General features: G+C 35.2%; 1 protein-coding gene and 2 pseudogenes across 2 annotated transcripts; 1 reads left to right on the top strand and 2 right to left on the bottom strand.

The window, feature by feature from the left end:
• Window positions 1-4008: 4008 nt before the first annotated feature.
• Window positions 4009-7535, bottom strand: LOC107637268 (uncharacterized; annotated as a pseudogene).
• A 2109-nt stretch (window positions 7536-9644) lies between these two features.
• On the top strand, window positions 9645-12919 carry LOC107635306 (receptor-like protein 7). The gene is made up of 2 exons (XM_021122005.2): window positions 9645-11684; window positions 11991-12919. Exons 1-2 carry the CDS (start codon window positions 9854-9856, stop codon window positions 12695-12697), a joined length of 2538 nt encoding a protein of 845 aa, XP_020977664.1. The 5' UTR covers window positions 9645-9853; the 3' UTR covers window positions 12698-12919.
• Window positions 12920-14166: 1247 nt separating this feature from the next.
• LOC107637267 (WPP domain-interacting tail-anchored protein 1-like) lies at window positions 14167-16426 on the bottom strand (annotated as a pseudogene). The gene is made up of 3 exons (XR_015880941.1): window positions 16291-16426; window positions 15666-16123; window positions 14167-15263 (listed from the first exon to the last, which is right to left on the bottom strand). The product of XR_015880941.1 is annotated as a WPP domain-interacting tail-anchored protein 1-like (transcript).
• Window positions 16427-16674: the final 248 nt, after the last annotated feature.

Below are 16674 nucleotides of genomic sequence, written 5' to 3'. Positions count from 1 at the left end.
GGTAGAGAGTGCAAAATTAAAAGAAAAAGCCATAGATGTCCTTAGAGTTCCTTTGTTCATCTATGTTGTGTTTCATGATTCTGTGGGAATCCCCTTGTAAGTTGGGTTAGCACTTTACAGTCTGTAATCAAGAAGATTATAGTGAAATTCCATCATGGTTGTGATGGAGACTGGATGTAGGCTGCACTGTACTTAGCAGCTGAACCAGGATATATCTGGGTGTAATTTTCTCTCTTCTCTACTCTATTTCTGTTTCTACTGCATAGGAGATAAAGCTGAAAAAATATCTCGTGCCAAGTGACGAGAAAAAAAATAAAAGTCTCGTGCCAAGTGATGAGACAAAAATAAAAGTCTCGTGGCTAGGGATGAGACAAAAATCAAAAAGTCTCTTGAAGCTATTTCAAAGATCAGCAAGTATTTTAAAGCAAAAAAGGGGCTAAGATTCAACCCCCCTTCTCTTAGCCACTGAAAACCATCAATTTCTAATTATTGTCATTGGTAATTTTGCAGCCTAATTTGCATATATTTCTATTACTTGTATATTTTTTGCATATTTTATTTTTTGCTGATTTGGAAATAATAGTTGATTTGGTAAAACTTGAGTGGTTGATTCTAAAATTTTGCCAAGTAAGCGATATTACTGACATGACATTAGTAGGAGAAGAAAGATGTCTTAAAAGTAATGTAGGTAAACTTATGCATCTACTTTTATATATTAAGAATAGATTGATTGTGTATCCATTATTTTGATAGTGAAAGATTTTACTAGACTAGGTCCTACGGATTTTTTGTACCTTTTTTGGGAGTTTTTCCACGATAAAATTCTGGTGTTTAATTATTTAATTTCTGCCATTATATTTGCTGCTTGGAATATCTTTGATATTGCCTATTTAATCGCACAGATTGTGAAAAAATTATTTTTAATGCTTCCACTGTTAGACAGGTTCTTATTGAACCTCAGCTTATATAAAATGTCCAAAGTAATGGCAAAGAAGTTAATTTTCTTGCGGAAAAAGTTCTTGTGGAGTAAGGAAGATGATAATTATGAGTTATTATTGGTGAGGTGGGATATTGTCCAAGTCCCAAAAAAGCTAGGAGGTCTAGGAGTGGGTGATGCAGTCATTCGGAATACGACTCTCTTGTTCAAATGATGGTGGAGATTTTTGAAAAAAGATTGTCTATTATGGAAAAAAAAATTGTGTGCTCTTGTGATAATTTGAATCCAAACATTGTTCTCTCTTGTCAGCCCGTGCCAAAGAAAGGAGGCCCGTAAAAGGATATATGCTAGTTACAGATAAAGGAGCAACAGATGAGAGACAATATTATCAAAGGATTATCTTTAGAGGTAGCAGATGGTAGAAGAATTCGCTTTTGAAAAGATAATTGGCTACCATGTAGTATGCTGAAGTTAGTCTTTCCAAGGTTTTTCTCGGTTTCAAACCAAAATGGATCGGTAATAGGAGATTGTGGGTTTTGAGATGGATTAGAGTGGATATGAAATGTTTAATTGACAAAACTCTGTTCAAACCTGCAGAGTTGAATGGTAAAAGTGTAGCAAGTACCATATGAGAGGGAGGCTCTGAAAAGAGAGAAAAATGGCAACTGAGGGATGAAAAGCTTTCTTACCTTTCTCATTACTATTATCCATATATATACAAAAATATTAGACACTCTAACCCTAATAGACATACTCTATCTAACCATCTATATACACCAGAGTACCTCAGGAGTACCTAAGAAGTACCTAATTAATAAAATAAAATACTATTTAATATATAACCTCAATTACATCTCCCCTCAAGTTGGGGCACATGAAAATTGATGAGACCCAGTTTGTCATTACAAGAGAAGAACTTTTAGGTGACGTGACTTGGTTAGGATATCAGCAACTTGGTTTGTTGAAGAAACTGGAAGAAACTTAATCAGTCCTTCCTGAACTCTATCACGAATAGTATGACAATCAATCTCTATATGCTTAGTCTTTTCGTGAAAGACTGAATTAGCAGCGATTTGGAGAGTGGATTGATTGTCACAGTACATAACAATAGGACGAGAGAGAGGTATTCTAAAGTCTTTCAACAAGTAAGAGAGCCACACTCCCTCACAAGTGGCAAGAGCCATGGCTCTATATTCAGCTTCAGCCGAAGAGCGAGCTACGGTGTGTTGCTTCTTACTTCGCCAAGAAATCAATGACTTTCCAAGAAAGAAACAAAATCCAGATACTGAAAGTCTAGTGTCTGGACAAGCTCCCCAATCTGAGTCAGAGAAGGCAGTGAGTGTGAGATTGTTGGAGGTGGAAAATAATACTCCCTTAGCCGGAGCACCTTTAAGATATCGAAGTACATGTAGAACGGCTTGAAAATGTTTTGTTATGGCACAATCTAAAAACTGATTGAGCTTACCACTGCGAAGCATATATCCGGCCGTGTATTGGTGAGGTAAATTAAACGTCCAATTAGCCGTCTATAAGGTGCATCATCAAGAGAAGTTTCTGAAGATTTAGATAGATGACTTGTATAATCTATTGGCGTGGAGGCTGGTTTTGCATTCATCAACCCAAACTCATCAAGCAAGTCAAGTGTATATTTGCGTTGATACATGGCAATGCCCTGCTGACTTCTAGCAATTTTCAAACCAAGAAAAAATTTTAATTCGCCAAGATCCTTAATTTTAAATTTGTTATCCAAGAGCTGTTTAATCCTTGCAATTTCTCTCCAATCATCTCCTGCTAAAACTAGGTCATCCACATAAACAAGGATACATGTGAAGCCTGAATCAGATAGTTTAGTAAATAAACAACTGTCTGATTTTGATTGAGTATATCCATCTTCAACGAGAACACAACATAACTTCTGATGCCACTGTCTACTAGCCTGTTTCAAGTCATATAACGATTTTTTCAACTTACAAACTGAACCAGCTGGCATTGCCAATCCTAATGGAGGTTTCATATACACCTCTTCTGGTAAATCTCCATGGAGAAAAGCAGAATTGACGTCCAACTGGTGGACATACCATCCTTTAGTAGCAGCAATAGCCAAAAGCATTCTTAAAGTAGTGAGTTTGATAACTGGACTAAAGGTATCAAAGTAGTCAAAACCTGCCGTTTGAGTGAAGCCTCTTGCTAGGGGTGTGCACGGCCCGGCCCGGCCCGAAGACCCGGCCCGGTCCCGAGCACTTTAGGGGCTAATTTGATGTGATTTCATCGGGTCTAGGGCCGGGTATGGGTCTCAAAAGTAGACCCGGTCATTATTTCGGGTCGGGTCCGGGCCATAGCTCGGGTCACCCGAAATCGGCCCGATGGCCCGGTCATCATACACAATTAATATTTTGTGTTATTAGTGATGGATGATGGCTATTATTATGTGAAATTTAAGTATTGTAAACCTTAATATTTTGTGTTATTAGTCATTATATATAAGACTATAAGTTAATGTTTTATGTTTAAAATGCATAAGACTTTAGACTAATGCATAATTTTGTGTTATTTGTATTGATTTAAATATTTGGTGTTATTAGGCAATATTAGTATTGATTATGGTTATACTTTAATTTTAGAGAAGAGCTACTTCTTATTATATTTTTCTAAGTGAATTTTACCATGTCAAATAATGGTTGGAGTCTTGGAAATTTGGATATTTTTACATGCTAACTTACAAGAAGGTATCAAGGTAATATAATGTTAACGGCCCGGTTTTCACCCGGTTTTTACCCGGTATAATCGTGGCCCGAAAGTGTATAGGTTTCATCGGGTCTAGGGTCGGGTTCGGGTCTAACAAATAGGCCCGGTATATATTTTGGATCGGGTCTGGGTCACATCAAACCCGGTTTCACCCGGCCCATGCACACCCCTACCTCTTGCAACGAGCCTTGCCTTGTAGCGTTCTACCTCACCATTGGGTTTGAACTTGATTTTGAAAATCCATTTGCAACTGATTGCCTTCTTTCCAAAAGGAAGAGAATTCAGTTTCCATGTTTTATTCTCCTCAAGAGCATTCAATTCAGCACTTATTGCCTTATGCCAGCAATCATAGAGGATGGCCTCTTCATAACTTCTTGGTTTTGTGGTGGAGGATATAGTAGCTGAAAAAGTTTTATGCCTTATTGAAAATGTGTTGTAAGATACATAGTCAAAGATTGGATACTTCATTTCAAAGGAAGTTGGAGATTGCTGAGCCAAAACATTGACCTGCATGCAATGATACTCTTGCAAATAGGATGGCTGTTTTCTTTGCCTGCATGATCTTCTAAGTTCATTAGCATCAGATGTGCTGTTTGGATTAGTTAATGATGCAACATGATTCAAATTATTTGCTTCAAAAATGGAAGGTTGGCCAGAAGAAAAATCATGAGATGCAAGTTCAAGTGAATGAGAATTAGGAGAGGATGATGCATGAGAATTAGATGCAGGTGCATGAGGTTCAGAAACGAGAATTTCTTCATTTGAATGCAAGTCTCTTGATCTTGTGAGTGAATTATTTTTGAAATTAGAAAGAGTGTCCAAATTAAGCAATTTATTTGATGTTTCACTACTGCAAAAAGGATCTGAATGAAAATTCATTTCAAGATGAGAAGCATTAGAATTTTGTGAGTACATATTTTGAGAGTACGAATTTTTAGTGCCTAAAGATTGATCATTTGAAAAAAAATCTCTTTGAAAGGAAAATAGGATTCATAGAAAACAACATTTTGAGAAATAACAACTTCTTTGGTTTTAATATCAAGTAAAATATAGCCTTTTGTCCCTGATTTATATCTAAGAAAGACACACTTTCGTGCTCTATTATCCAATTTGTTTCGATGAGCATATAAAGTAGAAGCAAATGCTAAACAACCAAAAACCTTTAGAGATGTTAATTCTGGAATATTGCCATTAAGAATCTGATATGGGCTATGTTTAAATGTAACTTGGGGTACTCTATTAATTATGTAAATAGCATGAGCCACTGCATAATGCCAAAAATAATTTAGAAGATTAGAAGCAAATATGAGAGCCCTAGCTACATTTAGAATATCTTGATACTTTCTTTCAACAATTCCATTTTGTTGTGGTGTTTCCACACAATTTCTTTGATGTAAAATTCCTTTCTTTTGATAGAAAGAAGTCATCAAAAAATTTCTGGCCATTATCAGTTCTAATAGCTTTTACCATGATTCACTTTTGTGTATAAATCATTTCAACAAAATTCTCTAAAAGAGATTGAGTTTCAGATTTATTTTTCATAAAGAAAATCCAAGTAAACCTACTCCTATCCTCAACAATGGTTAAAAAATATCTATGGCCAGAAGTAGATGGTGTGGCAATAGACCCCCAAATGTCAGCATGAATCAAATCAAAAGGAAATTCATATTTACTCAAACTATTCGAAAAAGGTAGCCTCTTTTGTTTTGCAAAATGACATGGATCACATGGTACATCATTGTTTGGACATGAGATGAATGGATGCATTTTTTGTAATTGTTGTAATCTACTAAAAGATATATGGCCTAACCTATAATGCCAAAAAACACTCTGTGAAGTGTGTGAAGTGTCCTGTTCTTCTGTCATAATATTCAAAATCTTTTCTTCTAATTTGCTAAAGTTAACAGCCATCTTTGCTTGAGTATTCATTGTATACAGCCCTCACTTTTGATCAGTAATTTCAATCATCCTCAAGGTAGGCCGCTCCTGAATCTCACAATTATGAGCATTGAACATAAAACAACAAGATAAGGCATTAGTAACTTTTGAAATAGAAATGAGATTACATTTAAAACTTGGTACATATAGAACCTCAGTCAAATAAAAATCAGCTGAGAAGAAAATTGTTCCACATAAGGTTGTAAAAGTTTGTGAACCATTTGGCATGATAATTTTAACTGGATTAATATATTTAATAGAATAAAAATGTTTAAGACTAAAACAAATGTGAGATGTTGCTCCCGTATCTAAAATCCAATCTTGAGAATTCAATTCAAAACTGGAAAGAGAAATGAGATGAAATATACCGGCTGAAGGAGCATGAATGGTTGCCAAATTTTCATCATGAAGAGGTTCTTTATGTTGCTGGAATAGTGCAATAAGTGCTTCTTTCTGTCTATCCGAGAATATCCCATCCAAACTGATCTTGCCTTCATTTTGGATAACTGTGGGGTTGCATTATGCATTACTCGCAACTACCACTGAGTTCACTGAATTAGCTGAAAGAGGTACTCCATTAGAGTGATTTGGTTGCAGATGTGGTTGAAAGTCATGCTTCTGGTAACATGTATCCACCAAGTGACCTTGTTTTCCACAATAAGAGCAAAGTTTGGGAGCTCCTCTAGTAGTACCTCTGCCACCTTTGCCACGCCCTCTTCCTCTTTCTCTGACATTATTGGCCCCGAATTGGCCTTTTTCACCTCCAGTATTGACAAATTTGACACTGCCTTGGTTAATCTGGTATAGCTCTCTTTCACCTATAGATTTAGTGTAAACATCATTCACTAACATTCTAGAATCTGGTTCAATGAGATGCATCATTTGTCTCTCTTGTTGAAGAAGTAGAGAAAAAATAATATTCACATCTGGAAGGGGCTTAAGCAACATAATATGGGAGTGCACACTTGCATATTGGTCATTTAAACCTCTAAGAAAACGAATCATATAAGACTGCAACCTATATTGCCTCATTATGTCTAATCCACAGCTACAATTACTCAAGCAAGCACAAGTTGGTATGGGCCTGAATTCGTCTATTTCCTCCCAGATCCCTTTCAGTTTTGTATAGTAAGAGGTGATGGATAACTTACCTTGCTTTGTGCTGAACAGATCTTCCTCAAGCTTAGCAATCCAAAATAGATCACCCTCATAAAATCGATGTTTGAGGTCCTTCCACAGTTCGTGTGCATTGTCACACCACAGTACACTCTGCAAAATTTCTGGACTCAATGATCCATGTAGCCATGATAGCACAAACGTGTTGCAACGGTCCCAAGCATCATACGAATCATCTGTTGGAGCTGGTTTGAGTAATGTGCCATCAATGAATCTAATTTTATTCTTCGATTTTAAACAGATCCACAAAGATCTGGACCAGGTGTGGTAGTTCAATGTGGTCAGTGGAGTGGTTGTGAGAGTGATTCCAGGTGTCTCACTTGGGTGAAGGTAGTAACAACTTGAAGGATCTTGAAGAAGGTTGGTGTTAGATCTAGAAGTGGCTTGGAAAGCTTAAAACTGAGCCATCATCTTTGCAAAGTTCTGAAAATCTGCTGCAGTGAAATTTTGCGTATTTGGATTCATCACCTCTGCCTCATTCGTTGCCATTGATGAATAAATCGGACAGATCTACCTTTTACGAGCTACTCTAACTACAAGTTCTCATATGTGGTGAAAGATTCACACTTTGTTGCAGGCTCCACGCTCACTGCACCATGACAAAATTCTGTTCAAACCTGCAGAGTTGAATGATAAAATAGTGTAGCAAGTACCATATGAGAGGGAGGCTCTGAAAAGAGAGAAAAATGGCAACTGAGGGATGAAAAGCTTTCTTACCTTTCTCATTACTATTATCCATATATATACAAGAATATTAGACACTCTAACCTTAATAGACATACTCTATCTAACCATCTATATACACCAGAGTACCTCAAGAGTATCTAAGAAGTACCTAATTAATAAAATAAAATACTATTTACTATATAACCTCAATTACATTAATGGAGAAGACAATTATTCTAATGGGAGTTGGAGTTAGTTAATCAACTCCATGGAGTCCTTCAATCAGTCATATTAACACATGGAAAAGAGGATCGACTAGTGTGAAAATTTGATAAATTAGGGGTCTATTCTACTACCTCCTTTGTGCAGATTTTGCAGGCTGAACTATTACCAGAGGATATTACAAGTTACGATTTTACTAGTTCTATTTGGAAGGCTTGGTCTCACCACGAATTAAGTTTTTTTTACTTAGTTTGTGTTAGTAGGCAGAGTCGATACTAAGGAGATTAAGTAAATTTGGTGTCATTGATCAAAATGATAGTATTTGTGTTTTATGTAAACAAGATATTAAAAATGATTACCACTTGTTTATTGGTTATGAGTTTATTTGGCAGATATGGTGTGCTTGGTTGTGTGCCTATAATAAACTATGGTGTATTCTAAGTTCAATTAAGCAACATTTTAAGAGTTGGACAGGTGCACCTGTAAGAAAGAAAGAACACAGGTGGTTGATTTTTTTATTTTTTTTTTGCTATCATTTGGAACATTTGGTTGGAAAGGAATGACAGAATCTTCAAGAATAAAAAAATAGGTGTTGCGGAAGTAGTCAACAGGTTGATCAGGAGTTATAAAGAATGGAGTAATATTTGATTCTTTGAGTTGTTGATGATATTGTCGGAGATAATTAGGGATTAGTTTATTTTATCTAATACTTTTATATTAATGCTCCACTTTGATGTGTTGAATTTTTTGTTTCAAAAAAAAAAAAATCTTGTAGTCAATTAGTATTGTTTAGTGGTCCATTAGCATGACAAATGGCGTTGAGTAATAATGTGACTCCATTATATGCACAATTTTTTTTAATGGAACTGAAAGTGAGCAGCACTTCAATTAGTTTAGAGAAATTGATCAATAATTCAACTAGAAATGGACGCATAAGGAGGGATGAGGGATGAGTATGATTGATCATTACTATTGTCAATTGGAATTTAGCATCACCAATTTAAAAAAATCTTAGAGTCGTAAAGTGAAATGAGTGATCACACTATTCCAATTAATCAAAACCAAAAAGCACGATCAATATTTTTCTTCTCTTGCCCAAAATGCACGCAAAAATGATCAAAACACCATCCTAGTTGGTGCTTAAGTTCTAATTTAAATTTCATAAGCAAATTTCATTTAATTTAATTTCAATTAAGCTAAGTATTATATTGCTACAAACACACTTTCGAATAAAATAGAGTTGAAGCTAAGCATTAGACTATAATCTACAGAAAAACATTAAAAGTGAAAAAAATTGCTAAGAGAGTTTCGTTTCAAAAAGATGCAGTATATTGGTTGATTCTTTTCTGCTTTGTTCCTTCATTTGGTGCAAGCTAGAAAAAATGGTATTCATAGTAAAAGCATCTCTTGAGTTGTATGCTTCAAGCACACCTCCCTTTCCCTCTCTCTTTACACTGATTTATTGTGCTGTTTTCATAGTCATGTACTGTGTTGTTAAGATACATGATTATTGGTCTTTGCTGAGCTTTATTCAGTTCTTTATGACTCAATAACTGCTTAATTCATTTTGATTTTCTATATTTTACATAATAATTTTGAAAATGACATGAATGGCCACATTTTTTCTTGCTCAAAATGTACGCCAATATTTCTAGCTACTTCTCATAATTCAGAACTGTTGCAAGTGGCGTAAGAAGCACTGCACAAGTATCAAATAATTTTTGAGAAAATTATGTAATGGACTTGTATCAAAACCCTACAGAATGGTAATGGTGGACTTTATATGTCCCTCACAAAATGATAAATCGTGTTAAAGACAAATGTTTTCTATTATTCTAAGAAAAAGTTATTTTATTTCCCTTAGATAATATTAAAATTAAAGCACCAATGCAAAGATATCTGAACTCTCTTCCTATATAAGCCACAGTAAGTTTACTTAGAGTCAATGATATGAAACAAATTAAAGAGAAAAAATTAAGTCTATCGATAGAATTTCTCTGCATATGCTTTGAACTTTGAAAGGGTCTGTGGAAACGCACTTATGAGTATGACTTATCATCACTATTGTCTATTGGAATTTTAGCATCACCGTCACTAATTCACTATAAAAACCGATTAGTGTCCAAAACATTTCATCCATTGAAACCAACTACGATACAAACGACATCAATGGGGTTGTTGTGTTCTCTTGCTTTCTCCATACAGTTTCTTCTTCTCTTCTCATCCTTCCTCTTCACAAACAGTTTATCTTTGAATCATTCAACTGCTACTCATCATCATGAGTGCCATCAACATGAAAGCAATGCCTTGCTGAGCTTTAAACAAAACTTCATCATAAGTAAGTCTGCTTCCTATAATCCTTTGAGTTATCCTAAAACTCTTTCTTGGATTCCAACCACAGATTGCTGCTCCTGGGATGGCATTGAATGCGACGAGCTCACATGTCATGTGATCGGCATTGATCTTAGTAGCAGCCAACTCTATGGTTCCATGGATCCCAATAGCACCCTTTTCTCACTTGTGCATCTTCAAAGCCTTGATCTTTCGGATAATGACTTCAATCACTCTCAAATTCCTGCCAAGATAGGTGATCTTTCACAGCTAAGACATCTAAGTCTTTCTCATGGCAATGAAAACACATTCTCTGGTGAAGTTCCACCTCAAGTTTCACAATTGTCCAACTTGTTGTCCCTTGATCTTCACAGCTATCCTCTTGAGCCGCTTCCATATGATCTAATCAACAATTTGCAACTCAAGGCATCCACTCTCACAAGCTTAACCCAAAACACAACTAGACTTGAACACCTTCGTCTTGATTTTGTGACCATTTCATCATCTTTACCTCATACTCTCACAAACCTTACGTCTTTGCAAATGCTTTCTCTTTTCAGTTGTGACCTGCATGGTGAATTTCCAGTTGGTATATTCCATCTTCCAAACTTAGCAGTCTTGAATTTGGGACAAAACCAAAATCTTAGGGGTAGGTTGCCTAATTTTTTCTCAAGCTCATTTGTCAACATCCGAGACACAAGCTTTTACGGTACACTTCCAACATCTATTGAAAACCTCACTTCTTTGAATTGGTTTTCGATTTCAAGTTGCAGTTTTTATGGGGCCATTCCTTCTTCGCTTGGCAACCTCACCCAACTTGCCCTCTTAGATCTTAGCAATAATGGCTTTGAAGGTGAAATCCCTCACTCTCTTTTTAGACTTGAAAATCTTGAATATTTGTCTCTCTCGTATAATTTCTTAGAAGGACAACTAGCACTTGACATGTTTTTGAAGCTAACAAGGCTTAATGATCTTGAGTTATCTCACAACAAATTGTCTTTGTTCTCACAAAATAGGGCTGTCAATGAGACAATCCTTCCTCCAATTCAGTGGTTAGGATTGAGTCGGTGCAATTTAAATGGAGAAATTCCAACTTGGATAATGAATCTAACCACTTTAAATCACCTGGATCTTCATGAAAATAATCTTCAAGGTGAAATTCCATATTTCCTCTTCATATTAGAGAATCTTACAGGTCTTGATCTAAATGGTAATGTGTTGGAAGGACAGATCGAGCTTGAAATGCTTTCAAAGCTCAAAAAGCTTACTTTACTTGGTTTAGGCGGAGGCAACAAGTTGTATTTTCTTGAGGGGAAGAACACTTCCAATGTAACATTTCCTTCTCAAATTCAATTTTTGGATTTAAGTTCATGCAACTTAGTTCATTTTCCCAATTTCATTCAACACTTGCAAGAGTTGACTGATCTTTCCATATCACACAATAGGATAAAGACAATACCGAGTTGGATGTGGAATAAAACAACTCTTCAGAGTTTGGTTATTTCCAACAACCTATTGATGGGAGAAATACCCCCCTCCATATGCAACCTGCAATCACTTGGGTGTCTTGATTTATCTTCCAACAATTTAGTTGGCATGATTCCATCATGTATAGGAAGCTTTAGCCGATCTCTTCACATTTTGAGTCTCGCAAGAAACAAATTGATAGGTAATATTCCTCAAAATTATGCTAAAGAAAATGCACTTCAGTTGATTGATTTTAGCTCAAACAAGTTGTGTGGTCAATTACCAAGATCATTTGTCAATTGCAGAATGCTAGAGCTTCTTGACGTAAGTCATAACCATTTCAATGATTCATTTCCTTTTTGGTTAGGATCTCTCCCTAATTTAAAGCTTATTTTTTTACGTGATAATAAATTTCACGGAGCTATAAAGTGTCCATTAAAATGCACATTTCCTCAGCTTCGTATCATTGATGTTTCTCAAAATGATTTTTCTGGAGAATTGTCATCAGAAATAATCAAGACTTTCAAATCGATGACACTTTCCAACACAAGCCACCAAGTACAGTTCAAGGACGACGTTTATCTGTTGCAACATTCTTCGGTTGATATTAGTTTGTTTGTATTTCCAATGCATAACAAAGGGGTTGTCATGGAGTATCTTGGGCGTCAATACTTTCATTACATGATTGCCATTGATCTTTCATGTAACAAAATTTTCGGTGAGATTCCAGATATCATGGGAAGTTTGAATGGTCTTGTTGTGCTCAACTTGTCCAATAACATGTTTACTGGCAGCATCCCATCTTCCTTCGGAAAGCTTTCAAATCTTGAAGCGTTGGACCTTTCTTCCAATAGCCTGTCAGGGGAAATCCCCCAACAACTCACAGAGTTAACATTTTTGGAATTCTTCAATGTGTCTTTCAACAATCTCTCAGGTCCAATACCAGAAAATGGGCAACTTTCCACTTTTCAAGATAATTCATTTGAGGGAAACAAAGGTTTATGCGGGTTTCAATTGCTGAACAAATGTGAAGATCGTTCTAAGCTTCCACTACCACCAACACCTGATGGTGATCAAGACTCTGAGTCAGGATCTTTCTTTGAATTTAATTGGATGGTTATTCTAATTGGATATGGGGGTGGCCTTGTTGCTGGGTTAGCACTGGGAAATGCTTTTGCTGGAGATGTTTTTAGGTTGATGAAGAGGATCTTTTAATTCATAAGTCTAGATATTGGTTTTTTCATGTGTGTAATCTTAGACTATTTTCATTTTTGTGTTTGCGTTTGAAGTTATTGTGTTCCTTTTATGTAAGAGTCTGCTATGTGTATACCCAAATAAAAGTAGGCAAGTGAAAAAGATAAAATATAGTCTGTTATATATCTATTTTGTTTTGCTATTTTTGATATAAGAAAAGTCGTACATTGTGTTCTTTGCTTACATAATCCATTTTCCTTTGCATTCTCTCTCTCATGCTTATGCCAAAACAGGAAAACTTGTAAAAGGTAAAGACTAAAGAGAAGCAATTTTTTTTTTTCAAAAAAAGTATTCGCGATATGAATAAAAGCTTAAGTAGGATCAATTTAAATGCTAAATGTGAGAGAAGAAAAAAAAATATTATTATAGAAATATAGATGGATGGAGAATAGTTGGATGGAGAAGTGTTTGAGAGTTTAGTAGTACTTGAGTCTCAGGTTTAAGGTGTTGGGAGTATTGGTGTGAAGGCTTCAACCATTTTATGTAATTACTTACATCAAAGTTGGTGACAATATTAATTCCTCTGTACTCAATTGCTTTTATGTCATAGGTTCGTGCTGCTTCCTCTTGTGTGCCTGGTGCCTACATTAGTTAACAAAATGTTACTTCCAATTTTCCTTTTAGAGGTTGGTTGAACTTGGTTTTCAAAATTGCAAATGTGTTTCTTCTGTAATCCTCAGAATTTTAAATGAACCTTTAAGACCTGAAATTATTTCATAAATAATTTTATTTTATAGTCAGTCAACTGTTAGTCAACTTGGTGTTGGCCAGTGATGTGAGATGCTACATTGTATGCTAACATGTTAGCTGATATGGCACATCAACAAAACTGTTGTTGTTAACCGATCAAAGACTAAAATGACTAAGGAAATATAATTTTAGGGATTAAGTAGTAAATTTGAAAATTAAGAGACTTAAGCACGCTTGAAACTTTGAGTGAGCAAATTGAGCCTTTGTTGAGTTGTGTTGATTTTAACATGCTGTATGTATGTTCCAAGGTAAGGATATTTGTTTCCAAGAACTCTTCCATTCTGATGACGCCTGCAGAACATTGACAAAGCATTAGTGATTCATATACAACCCCAAAATGCACATTTGTGCTGTGTTCATAAAGACTACCACTACTCTTTGTGCAATAACTTTATTAAAAGAAATTCATATAATGTGTTCTTTGCTTTTGTGCATTCCTTCTATTTATGTTTTATATTGAGAATTATTTCATATAGGTTGCTTTTGGATACTCAAACATAAGTACAAGATAGCTATATATAATTAATCTCCACTATTAATAAATACAAAACGTATGAGTTTTTTTTTTTTGGGAAATAAAAATTTTGTGTATATCTCTATATTCACAACAAAAGGAATTTAATTTCTATATTTCTGTATTTGTCTTAAAGATAATATTCAGGTGCAACAATAGTGTTCCTTTTTTCACATTCGAATAAAAAATTGCTGAGAGTTTCTTTTCAAAACGATGCAGTATTTTGGTTGATTCTTTCCTGCTTTGTTCTTTCATTCGGTCTTTGGTGCAAGCTAGGAAAAACGGTGTTCATAGTAGAATCATCCCTTGAGTTGTAAGCTTCAAGTACACCTCCCTTTCCCTCTCTCTCTCTTATATATTCTTGGATTTCTTCAATGTGTCTTTCAATAATTTCTCAAGTCCAATATCAGAAAATAGACAATTTTCCACATCTGGAAATAATCCATTTGAGAGAAACTATTTGTGCGGAATTCAACTGGTGAAGAAATGTGAAGATCGTTCAAAGCTTCCGCTACCAACACCTGATGATAATCAAGACTTTGAATTTAACTGGTGAGTATTCTAATTGCAGGGATAGCGTCGGGAAATACTTTTACTCCAGATGTTGTTAGGTTGCTAAAACAGATCATTTAATATATAAAGTTAACGGTTTATCCTTGTAAATTAAGTGTACAGAAAAATATATAAAGTTTTTGCAATAATATATGATGAGTTTGGAAAACTCTAATTTAACAAGGTTTTCCATGTCTCTTATTTCGGAACACATCGCAGTATACTGTTTCTGATATTTATCAGCAGAAGCCTTCGTATTCAGGAGCTGAGATTCATATTCTTCTAGCTGCTTTTCAAGTAAAGACACCTGATCTGAATTGCCGCTCTCAAGCCTAGCTCTGAGCTCAGATTCTCTCTGATTTAAACCATTCAAATTGAATTGAGAAATCTGGAGCTTGCCTAACAGGTCTACGGAAATTCCCATCAAGATCTCACGTGCATTGTCTGCCTCAAACCATCTTTCACAAACATCAGCAGCTTCTTCCTCCGCATGAATTAGCTCTTGCTCTAAAGAAGCTATCCTAAGCTTTAGCGTTTCTTCGATTTGTCTTGACTTATTGATATTCTTCTCAAGATCCATTTCATTTGCTAAAGATTTCTCCAACATCCTCAGAATATGTCTTTGTTGCTCAATTGTTTGCATATTTATTCCTGTTTTGACATCCGAAGAGTGATCATCCTCTGGGATTTTCACACCCTCTTCAGCATTACCTGTTCCATGGAAATCAATACAAAAAATATACATCAGAAACGGATATATTATATAAAAAAAAAAATTATTCTTATTGGTCACTGACACATTCATGAAGAAGTAGCAAGTTTGAGCCAATCAGTTCGATGGTTTTAATGCTTCTTCTTAATTCTTTATTTTGACAAAATAATAATCAACCAAATTAATTCATGAGGAATTCCCTCTGAAATTGTACAAACAACTTCATATGGAAATTGAAGTGGATCCCTTATAAGGAAGGAGACAAAAATATGAAGGAAAAAATCCTAACCACTTCAAAACAACCACAATTTCTATAAATACATAAGTCAATTAATAAATGTGTAAACAACCAATAAGGAAGAATAGAAACAAAATCAATCAATAAGATTCTCTATCATTACCACTTTCTTCTCTCTTATAAGAAGACAAAGTCCTCTGGAAATTAGTAGATTGCTTCTTAATCTAAATGCTGTTGGTAGAAGACACAAACTCCTCAGCTTCAGCAATCTCAGCATAAAGGGTCCCCAAGAACACACCCAATTCCCTCACCTCAGAATCCAACACTCCACACAATAGATCAAACTCAAGCCCCTTCTCAGCACATTCCATGTCCATTACCATTCCATCAATGCCATTTTTTTCCAAAATCATTGTCTCCAATTCACACTCAAGGGTCTCCAAGTTCATCACAAAGATGCCCAAGTTTGTAACTTTCTCTGAGAAACATGCAAGATTCAGCTCCAGCCTCGTCAGCATTGTGGAAACAATAAAATCTATATCATAATCATCTTCTCCACTATGAATATCCATGGTTCTAAAAAAGGAACACTCCAAAAACTTGTTGTTCTTCTCCCGGAACCTGAGTTCCAACTCAAAAACCCAATAAAAATGTCAGATTTTGAAGCCACATAGTGAAAATTTGTTGAATTCGGGAAGGGACGAAAATAGAATAAATAAACAAATTGGGAGAAAAATTTGAATGACAAATTTTTAGAACTGAGTCTATTGAATGGAGTAGAACTATACCGATTGAAAAGTGCAAGAAACGGGGGGATTCGGAGATAGAAAGTTAGTGGATTTCGATGGAAAACATGAATTTTGGAAGATTCACAGTACGGTTAATCCCTAACTGCAAAATCAAAGACAGAAGCACGAATACAGTGCACTTCTAAAACGCAGCGTTTTGCTTTTGAAAATGTTTTTTTTTCCCTCTTTAATTTAGTATACTATACATTTTCAAAAAAAAAAAAAATGGTTCAACAAAAACGTCAATCTATAATTATTAATTACAAGGTTTTTTTTTGCCAATGAGTTATAATTTAAATGGTATATGATACCGTATATATATACATATTGGTTTAAAAAAATCATATTTTTACGATGAAGTAATGTCATTTTTATTTATTATTT

This window comes from Arachis ipaensis, chromosome B4, assembly GCF_059453495.1.
Source record: "Arachis ipaensis isolate K30076 ecotype BB chromosome B4, ASM5945349v1, whole genome shotgun sequence".
Classification (NCBI taxonomy): domain Eukaryota; kingdom Viridiplantae; phylum Streptophyta; class Magnoliopsida; order Fabales; family Fabaceae; genus Arachis; species Arachis ipaensis.
The sequence above is the reverse complement of the archived record's forward strand: the minus strand, read 5'-3'. Positions and strand labels throughout refer to the sequence as shown.

Coding starts and splice junctions, on each gene's coding strand:
- LOC107635306 (XM_021122005.2), top strand. CDS start 9,854: ATGGGGTTGTTGTGTTCTCTTGCTTTCTCCATACAGTTTCTTCTTCTC. Junction 11,685..11,990: donor CGCAAGAAACAAATTGATAG/GTAATATTCCTC, acceptor AATTGTCATCAG/AAATAATCAAGACTTTCAAA.